General features: G+C 47.0%; 4 protein-coding genes across 6 annotated transcripts; 1 reads left to right on the forward strand and 3 right to left on the reverse strand.

Annotated features, from left to right (window-relative positions):
• Positions 1 to 1,959: 1,959 nt before the first annotated feature.
• J3458_012986 (uncharacterized protein) lies at positions 1,960 to 2,993 on the reverse strand (the record flags this gene model as incomplete). Its single annotated transcript, XM_066120232.1, has 2 exons — positions 1,960 to 2,683; positions 2,745 to 2,993. 2 exons carry the CDS (start codon positions 2,991 to 2,993, stop codon positions 2,066 to 2,068), a joined length of 867 nt encoding a protein of 288 aa, XP_065974869.1. The 3' UTR covers positions 1,960 to 2,065.
• Positions 2,994 to 3,697: 704 nt separating this feature from the next.
• Positions 3,698 to 4,928, reverse strand: J3458_012987 (uncharacterized protein; the record flags this gene model as incomplete). The annotated part of the gene is made up of 2 exons (XM_066120233.1): positions 3,698 to 4,042; positions 4,167 to 4,928. The coding sequence occupies 2 exons, from the start codon at positions 4,926 to 4,928 to the stop codon at positions 3,698 to 3,700; spliced, it is 1,107 nt and encodes a 368-aa protein (XP_065974870.1).
• Positions 4,929 to 8,706: 3,778 nt separating this feature from the next.
• Positions 8,707 to 10,910, reverse strand: J3458_012988 (uncharacterized protein). Of its 3 annotated transcripts, XM_066120234.1 has the most exons (7): positions 10,661 to 10,910; positions 10,587 to 10,609; positions 10,354 to 10,528; positions 9,692 to 10,294; positions 9,469 to 9,631; positions 9,297 to 9,419; positions 8,707 to 9,237 (listed from the first exon to the last, which is right to left on the reverse strand). In XM_066120234.1, exons 1-7 carry the CDS (start codon positions 10,769 to 10,771, stop codon positions 8,987 to 8,989), a joined length of 1,449 nt encoding a protein of 482 aa, XP_065974871.1. In that variant the 5' UTR covers positions 10,772 to 10,910; the 3' UTR covers positions 8,707 to 8,986. The 3 variants fall into 3 exon arrangements, with proteins under 3 accessions (XP_065974871.1, XP_065974872.1, XP_065974873.1); XM_066120235.1 differs by having other exon boundaries at positions 10,587 to 10,910; XM_066120236.1 differs by lacking the exon at positions 8,707 to 9,237 and having other exon boundaries at positions 9,297 to 9,631.
• A 1,285-nt stretch (positions 10,911 to 12,195) lies between these two features.
• On the forward strand, positions 12,196 to 12,615 carry J3458_012989 (uncharacterized protein; the record flags this gene model as incomplete). Its single annotated transcript, XM_066120237.1, has 2 exons — positions 12,196 to 12,205; positions 12,302 to 12,615. The coding sequence occupies 2 exons, from the start codon at positions 12,196 to 12,198 to the stop codon at positions 12,613 to 12,615; spliced, it is 324 nt and encodes a 107-aa protein (XP_065974874.1).
• Between the last annotated feature and the right edge of the window lie 1,261 nt (positions 12,616 to 13,876).

The raw sequence follows: 13,876 nt of genomic DNA on the forward strand, positions 1-13,876 counted from the left end.
AAAAAAGTTAATAATAAAATAATAAAATAAGGGCAGTTATCGAGCAAAGCGAAAATGCCCACCAGGGTAAATTTAAGTACACGTAGACAATACTAGACAATACTAGACGAAAATAACAGTCCGCTTAACAAGTAACTTGTTTCCCTAACAACTGACGCATTTGTTAAGGTTATTTTGCTCAACCTAGCGAACTAATTGGGGTCCAATGAATTAGTCAACAGGCAGAAACTGCTTCGGATCGCCATGGTCCCGGCAGTCGTCTTATGAAGTATCCAGAATCTCCCTAGGGCGTCGTGAAGACCGTTCAAAGAAATAAGAAGTCCAAATAGGCGACCGAAATACATAATTGGGATACGTAAAATAGCCTTTACGGAATATTTACACCACTCTGAGACAGAGGGGCTACTCGATTTTTCGCGAACATACCGCACTTGGTCATTTGGTTGACCATCTAAACACCTCCAGTACGTCTAATGGGAGTTGTATCGTACAATTGTATCTACTGCAGCTTGTTATGAAGGCATACCGTTGGGGAGCAGACAAATTTGATCATTGCCAAGGCAAGTGCTATACCTCCTCTGCTTTTTTTCTTGCATAGGACTAATTCTTTGAAGCGTCGTTTCGATAGTGTAGAAATAAAACGAAGCAGGTAGGATTCGACGGAATTCTTGTATCATGTAACTTTTTGTACTAGTTTAGTTAGGGTTCTCCCAATATGTTTAGAGAACGCAGATGCTCAGATGTAATACAGTCACTACGCAACGACTGCGCATTAAGAGTGTGAAGCCACGGCTTAACGTAGCTGGGAAGTTCCGTAATGCTTATCTAAATTAGATCCAGACTGATTCCATTCGCTGGGACGAAGCCGCTAGTCAATAAGTTCGACTTTGCGGTTACCAATACACGAGTAGTTGTGGTTTGGGACTTGGGTTTGAGAGCAAGTCTCACTCAATTCATCCAATAAAAGTCATTTGTATCCAAGGTCCTTGTTCTCCTCCTGGCTCTGCACCAAAGGGTCTCTATTCGTACAAAGAAGCGGTGAGCCTCGTGCTCTAAGGTCTCGTGAACGTAGCCGTCGTCTAACCATCGTCAGGTTCAAAGGTCGGCCTCATGTGTAGTATGACACCCGTGTGACACGCTAATTGATGAAATCGTACGCAGGTATACATACTAACAGATAGTCAAACTATCGTGTAGTGTAGCATAATGCCAACTAGCCTAACACCTAGTCTGGTTAAATGCTTTCGCCTCCCACCGTAGCCATTTGACCATTGTATTGAACCGTAAATGGCCGGTGATTTCAACGAAACCACGGAACTCGGCCAGTGGCTTCGTAATACCAGGCCCAAATAAATGGAGCGTATTGTTAGACATCCGTTGGCAGTATTATGGACATGAAAGTGATGTATTCTTGTCTGTTATTTACCTAACTTAGAAAGCTTGGTTCTTTTCATCTTTATTCCACAATAACCTGACCTCATTCAGGCCGTGGGCCAACCTTCTTATCTTCTAAATACTATATAGTTCTAGGCTGCGAAGCAAAGCCATGTCGGGATGTTTTTCGCATCAAACATAGGCCAAAGTTAAGGCCATCTGCACCTGTCACACGGTTACACGAGGGCTACGATCACGGGATCTAGGGCAGAAGGCCCTCACCGACTTCTTGTATTTATAGAGACGTTTGGTTTCTCGAGGCCTTAAGGATGCCAAGGCCCTTTGATACCAAAGACTCTTAATAGATGAATTGAGCTATTGACTCCAAGCCCTCTTTGAGCCCTTGTCACATCACCACATGGAACTTTATTACAAGTGTAGTCCGCTTCGCGCAGATGCATGATGCTGCCTCGGCCATGCATGCAGTCGTCTTTATTGGACAGATGGCGGTACACATCGTATTGAATAGGGGTTATATTATATATTATATTGGAAAATACTTCAGAAATAAATCAATACTAGTCTATCAAGTGTAATAGTTAGATAATCAGGTTCCCCTACCTACTATAGGATAAATAAAGCAGCAACTAGGGTGCCCTTGCTAATAGCTGCATGAACTGTCTTGAGTTGTCTAACTTCGAAGTATTTTCTTCGGCTTCGTTATACCGAAATTCCTGCTACACCATCCATAGGTTCTAGCGTTCTCGATGTCTGACAAGTCAACTAACACGCTCCCTTTCCAATTGTCTGCTTTTGGCGAGTGATGGCTGAAACCAGCACGCCACAAGAACTCCAACACTGTCTTGACGACGTCAACATCATTCTCGGCTTCCTCGATGAACTCATAAACAACCGCTGTGTAGAGCTTTTCGTCATGAATGGATCGAACAACCTTGTCCACTTCGATAGGTGGTGGTGCCAACTTTCGGGGCAAACGACGACGCAACTCCTCTCCTGTAAATTGCAGCCAGCCATAACACTTTCTCATACGAGGGATACTCGTAATGGATAGCAAATCATGCGACTGTACGCCGATGTTCTTCTGGCGAGCCTCGTTGGAAAAGGCAAGCAAGTTCGCTTGCGCCTCCTGCCTACACTGGGGGTCTGGGATGACCAGAATCGGCCCGTTCGGATTGTCAGCCCGGGCTGCGTCCGATACTGCCGCTTCCATAGATTGAAGCAGAGCAGCATTTTGACATTCTCTTTGCGGGGCAAAATAATGCGGATACCAGGGCTCCGTGTCCCAAAACTAGAGCAGAGTTAGTACAGCGGTCTGTCTGTCTCCATTCCGAAGCGTGCAAGCGACTTACTAGCTTCAAGACATAGGTCGTGCCATGGTTTGGAATGCGAATTCTCCAATTGTACCCGTCAAGTCCGCCGTCGAATCCTTTGCCAGTTCTATAATCACGACCACGGCGTGGGTGGATACGGCCGACGAAGGATATTGAGCCGATATCAAACGGGAATTTTCGCAGCCGGGGCATTTTGAAGTCGCTCTTGGCGCAACTGGGGGGACACTCAGGGTCCATAATGTTCTCGTCGAGAAAGGGTTGCCTCATGATCTCGAGTGCCCGGTCAGCACGCCGCTGCCACTCCGCGCGGTGCCTGTTTCTCAATACTTCACCGCCCCCCCCCCCCCCTTACTCACAACGAGGCGAGGCAAGGAACTGTCGTCGGCAGCTGACATTTCGAATGACGTGGTCGTATCACCTGGTAACGCGGTAGCTCTGTTGGGCTACTTGAGACTAGACACAGGGGAATGGCGAAAAGGATGGATATTTATAGTTCTGGGTGCACTGTGTTTGGAGGAGGTTTACGAAGGAAACTCGGACAGAGACGAGGCATGTTTCGCTGAGGGCGGCCATTGCTGCTGGTCACCTTGACCCACTTTTTATGAATACCAGCACTTGAGTTAACAAGTTAACAACATACAACGCGGGGGCCAACTCTGATGATTGGCCATCTAATTTGAACCACAAGTCACTCTTCGACTGCAGTTGGCGGTGAGATGTCTTACGGAACCATTTTAATGAGTCGCAGTGTTGCACGCATAGCACAGACAGAGTACTGGGCTTTTATTTGGTTCAATATGGTCTACGAAAATTCATTTCTTGTGTTGCCCGAAGCCGGCCCAGGGATAGGGGCAAAATAACCCGGTGAAAACATGCCTCCCCAACCAAGTCATGAGAGGAACAGCACTCAACGCGAGCCTCCTTCTGTTGATGCTATGACTATCGCGCGTCGTGGAGAGCAAAAGGCGTGTTCATTGGGTGGAGAGGTGCTTGGTAACGTACGTGCGGCTTCTCCCGGCCTTTCTGTCTCCGAGAGTAGACGGCGCTCTGCTGAACCGTGGTCGCGCTTCCTCGTCGTCGTCTTCATCTTTATCCTCGTCCTCATCTTCGTCCTCGAATTCATCCTCATCTTCATCCTCATTCCCGTCCTCGTCCTCGTACTCATCCTCTGCCTCCCGGCCCTCCTCTCCGTGAGCCTTGTCCTTTTGCTTGTGTTCGTCATTAATCGGCTCGGGTTCTTCCATTCTCATACCACGGGTGCCCGCCGGAAGAACTGCTCCAGTCGTATTGTGCTTTATTCTCCCCCCCCTTTCCTGCTGGTTCGCAGTGCGCCACATACTTAGGCGAGGGTACGAATAAGCGATATATGTCCCCATATAAAGATATCAATGGCAAGACAGCGAGGGCCAGTTTTGCGGTGAGCTTCCCGGAACCGCTCACGCTCCAGGGGATTGACTTGAATTCGACAACAGGATCCGAACCTCGGGCGTCCTCGTCCTCGTAGGGCTGGCTGGAGGGTAGATATGGGTCGCTAGATAGTTGGAGGAAACTTCTCGTTGATCTTTTGGGAAGATTTGCCGCAATACCAGGTGCGATTCGCCGGCGACTGAACCTGAGAACCACAGCGCCCTGGTCTGTAAGGATATGGTTGTACCGGACGCCCAGATGGTCTGCATACGCGGCTATCTGAGTGAGAACCTTTTGCCATTCCTTAAAGTTGTCGAGGAGCATGTCGGGTCCGAACTTGGAACTGACTTTAGTGTCACCACCCACGAGATTCTTGTATTCCCTCTTGTCTGTTACCAGATCCGACACAGCGGCCCAGTCAGGTTTGAATTCATAGAGATCGCATCTTGTTCCCCGGCAGTAATAAGGGGCGTCGGATAGTTCCTCTTTCCTCATCATGGAATGCAAAGCACTGTTAATGATTGGCATCATAAACCGTCTCAGCCCGTCATCAACAGACGTTTCGTCGTAGACCTCCAAGTCCTTTTTCAAGGGCCTTGGCTCTCTCTGACCGAGATACGGACGGGCCAACATGGGCCCATACATAGCCATGATGTTTTCAAACGTAAAGTCTGTCCAATTTTCCCATGTCTCCACTACAATGTCCGTTTTCGCGCGCGTATTAGGCCCGGGTGAAGCGGCAGACGCATCAAAGTTCACAGTTGGCCACTGAAGAGCCTCAAGAACGGCGGGCATTGTGGAGAACTTTGAAGAAATTGATACTGAAAGCAATGTTTAGGATTGGTAAAGACGGTGCTATAGCTGTTTGCTTGAATTCTTGATGAGGTGCCTTTCTCTGGAGAAAGACGCGACTTTCACCAATATTTATAGCTTTCCCCCTGATCTTCTAGACAAATAGGCAACACGGTGGGAGATGAAAAGTATGTAACCAGAGCAGGTACCTGGTTATCACGCTCCATATTAGAATATACTATAATATACTAGCGTATACCTCCCGGTAGGTAAATATATTCTGTCACAGACTGTATATGCAACCTGACTTGGGATGGCAATCAATGCTCTAGCTGGGAAAGCATCAAGTCTTGGCGCGGGCCACGAGGACGATGCCACGTTTACGATGACAACAATGTTGTAACACCACAGCGCTCGGCCTTTGCCGGATTCGTCAAGGGCATAGTGAAATGCAAGACCAATATTGAGGTCATGTGCTGAGGCCCCCATGGTGATACTTGTCTTTGTGCTGGACGTGATTCAGTACGCAGTGTGCGGGAGCGTCAATTCATGTCGAGTCAAAAAGTCTGGTATCCCAGTGATAATACCGCTGTTGGTCTAGGGGTGTTGGCCTGTGTGCGTTGGTCTGTGTGTATTGGTCTATTGGTCTATTGGTGTTGGTATATGGGTATCGGCCTCTAGAGGTTGGTCTGCAGTTGTTGGTCATGGGAGTAATTTTGGCCGCCTCGTAGTCTGCCACTGCTATCAAAGACCATTCATTCGCAGTTGGACTGACAAGCCGGCTTGATATGCAACCAATTCAAGGGTCCGTGAACTTTGACTACGGTTGCCTAAACAAAGCCGGTCTGTTGCTGCGTGGCCGCACGTCACCAACGCCCATCATCAGTCGTAGCCACGTCTAAGGCTAGCCGTCGTCGTCCTTCGTCGTCGCCCTTCTGTTCCCCTTTCTGTTCTCGCTTGCTCGTTTTCTCTAGGAACATGGCTCTAGCTAATATCTCCAGACCTCTACTCCGTAACGAATGCCAATGTTATTACAGAGACGTCCCCCGAACGAATCTTTTGCTAAGGGTGCAAACTCCAACTGGCTGCAACTACTATCCCCCAACTTCATTCGGCATACGGCCTATCCTGTAGAGCCTCTGTCTGTAAGACGACGTCCATTCCGTCTCCAACACGTTTCCTGCCACTTTGAAGCCTGGTGTCAGAAGACCAACCTGATCCGGGGGCTATTGCCTCTGAGATTCACAACCTACATTTATCAGGATAAAGCAGCCGGAGTACGGGTCTTTGTTGAAAGTGCCCATTGGCTAGACACACGAGTAAACAAACTACACGTTGATAGAAGCTGGTTGCTGTGTATATATACAAACTCCATTTCAGCGTTCTTTTAAAGGTCAACGAAAGAACTTCCAGCAACCAAATCACGACCTTTCTTTCTGAAATCGGCTTACAGATTTCCGGAGAACTGTGATCCATTATTCGCCTCGAGTGTCCACGCCGCCATATACGATCTCCCAATCATGGCCTACTATTTAACTTATTTACGCCACCCCATGTTGCCAACAATCGGTCAGCTTCGGGTGAGAAGACCTTTTGAGAGTCGACAAAGCTGGATATCTTGACTAGTTACGAGATGCAGGGCCGTCCAAGGCCGCCAGTGATCCAGATACACAAACCATTATGTAATGAGTAATACAAATATAAAATATACCAGAAATAATTCTACTATCTCTGTTTGCTAAAATCTAGCTATAGTTTACGATCAGTGGAATACTCTTACACCCTCTGCAGCAAAGGAAGTTGGAGCTAGGAATTTATATAGTAGAATAATTCATATATCTGTCATTCTCACCGACAGCATACAGTAAGAGGCCAACCTCCTCATGTTTGGCTATGAACCTCAATATTCTGGATTATTGACTTGGAATTATTGAACTGTGATTTGACCTTGACACCTGGCTCTGAGTCAGTAAGTAGCTAGATAAGCTGTTTCGTTATCGTATATATTGCCCCCCACAGGTGAGGAAATTGCAGGGAACCGTTCAACTTCGGCGCGGTTTAACGAGTATTTTCAAGTATAGAAGATCCTGCTTGACTGGCTGGAGATGGCTGTTCGAGGAGTAATGCTCAAAAGAAATGATGTCCAGATGGAAGAAATTGTGACAAGGGCTCAAGAAGGGCTTCAAGTCAATAGCTTAATTCATCTAATAATAGTCTTTGGTATTAAAGATCCTTGGTTTTCCTCAAGGCTTAATTGAGAAAAAAGCTTTACAAATACAAGAATTTAGTGAGGGTCTCTCTCTGTCTTAGATCCCGTGATTGTAGCCCTTTTGTAACCGTGTGACAAAGATGTGCTTGTTTAATGGCACGGAGTCTCAAGGTTTATATGAAATTCGAACGGAAGATGTCGAATAACGGCTACGGCAACCCTCTGCCGCACACAAAGCGGCAGTTACATCCCGCTCTGATAAGAAACGGAGCCGGCATAACGCCTAATATCCTAGTACCTAGCCCAATTAAATTCTTTCCCCCTACCAAGGCTGCCTACTGGTAGGTAAGCTTATATTGCATAATCTTTATGCCAAAATGAGTCAAGCTTTCAATGCTAAAAGTAGAGTAAACGCATAGGTATGTAGGTAGCTATACATCGAATCGAAGCATACAAGCTTACATGGACTAATTGATTGCAACACAACATCGCGAATTAGCTGTCATGAACATTCTTGGTGCACTTTCCATACCGCTCAAGGGCCGCAGCGCCATCCCGCTCGACAGAGAAACTTGTTTTGGAGGCAAATGCGGCGCAATGTGCATGGGAAACAAATGCACTCTGCTGAAGCATTTCACTACCCGTGGTTGCTTCTACTTTATTTTTGATTTCCCTTTTTCTCTTCAACTGAATGGTATAATCGTGTTAATACGTGCTATCAACACCCCGTTTACTGTTGATATTTGCTAAAGTATCTTTTCTGCGAGTGCACTTAATAAGCTGGCTTGGAAGTCTGCAACTGTCTAATGAATAAAATTACTGCAGGCTGCGCTTATCTCCCTCATCATAAGAGTAATATTTCAGTATCATGACTACCTTCAACACGATGACTTTTTTCCGGTGACATGATTTCAGAAGTTGAAAGACAACGTGATACCCAAGACAAAAGCTTCGAGATGTTGAAGAAAGAGTCGTCGGTATTTACATAGAAATGCATAGGTGCTTAGCAAGGCGTAGTTTCGGGGCTTCGGAAATCTTCCCAATGGGTGCTAAGCAAGTTCAACTGCCCAGATTCCCCGCTATATGTCGCCTCCTGGCCCTTCGGGATGAGGCAAAATTAAGAAATTATGTTTGTTTTTTAGCTGCTTGGTTTTTGGTGCCTTTCTTCATCTTCGCAATGAATCACCAACCTTGCTAGCTTCCGACGCATCGTGATGCGTGTACTTAGAGTGTATGACGTAATATATGATATTGACACTCTGGTTTGGGTATGACCAACGTGCAGGTATACGGTGTTAATTTATTGGGCCCAACCTAGTGCTATGCTTGCGCGAGCATCTGAAGAGGTTGGAAAAAAGAAAAAAACTTAATATGTAGCCTCCTGGCACTTGGGTCATCACCAGGATCTCTGGAACACCAGACAAGGTAAACGGATCTTGAAGCCGGTAGACACTCTACAACTCCGAACCACTTGACCAGGTGTGGCGGGGGAATATCCCTATCCCATTTGTACAATCACACATAGCCATTCTGTCTACTGCAAACCATGCCTACTTCCCGCTTCTAAAATGTGTCCGGATTCATGTCGCCGATTATGATCTGGGTGATTTCTCTGTGCCCACTGAAAGTATTGATGCATTTACTACAACTCATACTCGACATTACTGGTGCTCCTCCGACTCAATGCGATGGCTTGGGCTTGGTTCCAGCCACAAGACCAGCCGTTTGCAAGAGTCCGGTATTAAGCCTCACAAAATACAGAGTGTTATTAACAAGTAAACAAGACAAAGCATTTTGCGGACACAAATAAGAAAAAAACCCCGTTGCAACAGCGCGACTCGTTTTGGCTATTCTATCTAGCCTTCGTCTCGGCAACCAATTTCTCCACTTGATCAAGGTGAGCCGAGAAGTGGTCCGCAAGATCGTTCCACAGTGTCGGTTCGTGCTCGTGCTTTTTATCACTTGTCCAAGCATAGTCTGTAATTGTGAAGGCCCGGCTCGACTCGAACATGAAGGCCACTGAACCCGTCGAGATCTGCATCACTGGTGGTTCGCATTCGGTGGCTTGCTTGAATTGTTCATACGCCACTCCATGCGGCACCACTGCAATCTCCATGTTAGCGTTGCTTATTCCTTGTTATGCTGTGAAGACAAAGACGTACTGCCACACTCGTAAGAGATACTGCCGGGGCGAAAATCGTCAGAGCGGCCGCCATAGTCTCCATAGATTAACCCCATGAGCTCAGAGGCAGCGTTCCGGTGGAAATACGGCGGTCGATACGTATCTGCGCATGATTAGATTCGGAGGTCAGTATTGGTCTTGTACGAACTCACGAGATGCCACGTCCCAGCGAGGGGAGAAGATGAGAAAGTCGGCCAGTGGTGCGGTGGGATTCCGGGATTTGGCAGTCAGGACGCAGAAGATGGAGGGGTCGATGTGGTCGACCGAGATGGAACCAACATTGACAAACTTTGTCAGATCGTATTTGAAAGGGACCTCGTGCGTGTCAGCAGGAACCGTGTTTCGGCATGGGATAAACAGCTTCACAACACATACATAGTTTCCATGCCATGCAACAACATCGAATGGTGAGTGGTCCTGAGTGCTCTTGAACTCTTTCCCACACACTTTAAAGATAATCTGCCAGGGCTCCTTTTTGACTTCGTAGAAGGCCTCGGGCGTCAAAAAGTCGCGCGCATTGGCAAGTCCATTGGCACCAAGCGGACCTAGCTCTGGCAGTTCGAAACTGGAACCCCAAATCTCAAGTACGTAGCCTCTGGATGGCCCGTCGGGAAGTTCGACTCGGAACCGGATTCCCTTCTGTATGACAACAATCTCGCCGGGCTGGACAAACATCTTGCCAAACTCAGTTTGCACATCTAGAGCGCCTTGTTGCGGGACAATCAGGAAGTCTCCGTCGGCATTTACAAAGGCCCTTTGGGTCATGTTGGTATTGGCAGTGTATACGTGGACCGCAAGTCCTTCACCAAGGGTCGGCTCGCCAGATCCGGCAATGGATTTGAGGGCCGCTACAAAGTCAATCGAACCGGACTCCGGAATATCCATGGGCTTCCAGGCTAGCTGGGTGGGAGAAATATGAACGTTTGGGTTGCTGAGCAGATAATTGGACTCGGCAGCTGTGTTTTGTGGGATATCGACCTGAAATCTAACATCAGCTCCAGCAGGCAGATGGCACTATACCAACATGAATCTCTTACAAATCCATTATGGGCGACAGCGGGGCGGACACGATAGAGCCAGGCCTTCTTGTTGACGTGTCGGGGCGCCACAAAGGCCGTCGCCGTGATTTGCTCGGCGTACAAGCCGAATCTCACATGGCGCGGGTTATTTTGGCCCTGGGGCAGTGTACCCGGAACAGCTTCGGACGAGAATCTATTTGACAATCTTAGCACACGCAGCAAAATGCGTAGCGTTTCATCTGGCAACATACGAATTCCCAAAGCCCGCTTGGTACTGGTAGCAGTGAGTACTCGCCATTCTCTTCAAAGCTCACACGAGTCATACCTGGTATGGGTCATTCTTCCTGGTATTGAAAGATGGTATCGCCCCGTTCTCTTGCGTCTCTGCCCAATGGAATATCTTCTGATATTCATCACTCTTCGTAGCAGAAGCCATTGTGATTGGAGAACTGAGAGCAGTGTTGATTCGCTAGGGATGAGCTAGATGAGATGTAGTACTTTTTCCACCTTTGCAGTTCAGGTAAAGCAACATAGCCTGCAAGGTACTTTAAAGATGAAAAGAAAGGAGAAGAGCCGACAGAGGGTACGATGCTCTGCTCCGTTCTCGGGGGGTATTGTGGGCTTATTATGGGCTCGGATGGGGGTTTCCCGAACAAATGCCAAATCCCGATGCCCAGACCCGCCGATCCCAAGGAGAGGAGGCGGGACAAGGTTTTAGTTGGACATGAAGATCCGAGCACGGCACCTGGGGGTTTAAATCGGCCCACCGAACCTCCCAAGGCAAAGGCTAGTTGGTACAAATTAACAGGCCAAAGGCCGAAGCAAGTTACTTAGGATGATGGGTGTGGCTATTAAAGTCTTCTGGATGGTGTAATTCATTATATTTCGCATTCTATTTCAGTATTCTTAAAGTCTCTATTTTCCAACAATACAATTCCTATTTCGATGGAATTACAAGATATAAACGGAAACGACGGCGGCGGGAGCTTCTTGGCGGACCGCCCCATTGATGAGTATCGCCCGATTCGCGTGGTTGTCATCGGCGCAGGCATTTCGGGCATACTTACTTCGGTCCGCTTCCCTCAAGGGATGCAAATTTGTCACTAGTAGTCTATGAGAAGAACAAAGACATTGGGGGTACTTGGTTCAAGAATCGGTACCCAGGCTGTGCTTGCGACATACCTGCCCATGCATACCAAGCAACATTTTCACCAAACCACGAGTGGTCTCGATTCTACGCGTCGTCTAAACAGATCCGTGCGTACTGGAAGACGGTTGCTGGCAAGTACAACTTCATGAAATACATCAAAATCCGCCAGCAGGTCGTCGGCGCTGTCTGGGACAACCACGAATCTCAACGGACATTCAAGGTAAGTGATTTGGTCCATGGACCGTCATGCAGCGATCAAGATAACACTTGGCAGATTCAAGGCTTGATTTAGAACTCTGAATACACCGATAAACGGCAACTTTCCGGGAAAGCTGTTGCATAGCGCGGCCTGGGACGAGTCCTATGACTACAAGGTAATTAACACCTAGCCGCTTCTTCTCTCAACCACACTTATTGATTTTTTTCGGGGGCAACGTGGCCATTATAGGTTAAGGTTACGAGCGGAATACAAATCTTGCCTGTTATGCTGCCGAAAGTCTCACACATCGACCATTACATCCAGGGGAAAACCTGGATTTCGCCAACATTTGCTCGAGCCATAACAGATGAGCATAGAAGCGGTATCAAAGCCGTACCCTGGACGAGAAGTAATCGCTGAAAAGGGAAGCTAAGGCAGAAACAGTCAAGTTTTCCGATGAGGAAAAAGCCGCTTTCAAGGCAGACAAATCCGTATACTTAAACTTCCGAAAATGTTGTGCTGTTAATAACTTCTTTTTTCTTTTTTTTCTTTCCCTTTTTTTTTCCTCTTTTACCCTTTTTGCCAGAAAACATACCTGCCACTGACCCACTGCCCAGATATCGAGCTTGAACTACAGTCCGTTCACGGATCCACCATCAGGGACGCGCCAGAGCAGCTTGGGGCCGTGGGATTGTTCACCGAGGCAATGAAGAAAAGGCTCAAGAAGAAACCAGGATTGTCAGAAGCTCTGATCCCTTCGTTCCCGCTTGTAGACCGCAGACTGATTCCCGGCCCGGGATACTTGGAAGCTCTCACCCACGACAGGGTTAATGTCATCCAGCAAGGGATATTTTCGGTCGATGAAACGGGCATCCCAACACAGGACGGGAAGCACTACCCCGTTAATGTCATTGTGCGCTACTGGCTTTGACATCTCATTCATGCCTCGCTTCCCAATCATGAGGAGCGAAGGTCTGCCACTAGCAGACAGGTGGAAGGCCATCCCGGAGACGTACCCTTCCATGTCGACGGACGGGTTCCCAAATTTTTTTGTGAGTATGGGACCAAACGGAGCCTTAGGCTCCGTGAACCTGCTCCTACTTATCGAAAAGGTCCTAGACTACATGACAATAGATGCAACGAGACAATATTGTCGCTATGGCTCCTCGAAAACAGGCCGTCCAACGGTTCACCACGCACTGCGATGCGTACCTTGAGAATGACAGTCTTCACGCTCCACCGCCGCAGCTGCTACAAGGGCGGCACATACGACGGGAGGGTCAACGCACTTTGGCCTGGTAAGCTGCTGTATGCTAAAACTATCTAATCAACAATAATGACATGGCTTGTAGGTTCGTCTTTACACGCCATGCAAGTCTTTGCTCATCCGCGTTGTGAAGATTTCGAATATCGGCACGGGGAAGACAATGCGAACAGCTGGATTGGCAATGGATGGACGCAGAACGAAAAGGACAGGGCCGTCAACGTAGATTATCTTGACGATGGACAGATAGATTTTCCCCCGGTGCTGTTGCCCTCACCGGTACCGACACCGGATGCTTCTCTATTTGGTGAGAGTGCATTGTAGAAAGCGTAGTGTGGCATTTTCGGCCGCGGTGCCTTTAATCCCAAATGTACATCAAGCCTAAACAGGGAGATACAGTTTCCTTATTAGGAATGAGGCACTTATGTATGCGGGGTACCTGGGGTTAATTGCTCGGGGCGCTCATCCATTTTGCTTGGGGCGCTTACACCCTACCACGCCCTAATTTTTCTGCGGTTAGCCCCGCTACTAGACCCTATAGTATATTCTTAGTATAAATGTATGGTAGCTTTACTTAACACTAAAAAGCTTTAATAAAAATTAACGGATTTTTTAATAAGGCTATAATTATATAAATTTTTTAATAGGTAATAATATTTTTTCTTCTTTAATATTATAATTAATATTATAATAGCTAAAAATTTAAGAAATTTACCCTTCAATTTACCGCTTTTATTAGATTATAATAGCTTTAATAACCTTTATAATATTATATAAGTATTTAACTAGTAAAATAATTATACCTTTAATAAAAGCTTTATATAATTAAAGACTCTAATAAATAGTATTTAATAATTACGGGTAAGCTAGCTTAATTATAATTATAGTAGCTATTAAAGGGAGCTTAAAGGTACTAGTATTTAAAAAA

Source organism: Metarhizium acridum (genome assembly GCF_019434415.1).
Source record: "Metarhizium acridum strain ARSEF 324 chromosome Unknown scaffold_272, whole genome shotgun sequence".
NCBI classification, from domain to species: Eukaryota; Fungi; Ascomycota; class Sordariomycetes; order Hypocreales; family Clavicipitaceae; genus Metarhizium; species Metarhizium acridum.

Coding starts and splice junctions, on each gene's coding strand:
- J3458_012988 (XM_066120234.1), bottom strand. CDS start 10,771: ATGGCTTCTGCTACGAAGAGTGATGAATATCAGAAGATATTCCATTGG. Junction 10,295..10,353: donor CTGTCGCCCATAATGGATTT/GTAAGAGATTCA, acceptor GTTAGATTTCAG/GTCGATATCCCACAAAACAC. Junction 9,420..9,468: donor TCGCTGGGACGTGGCATCTC/GTGAGTTCGTAC, acceptor AATCATGCGCAG/ATACGTATCGACCGCCGTAT.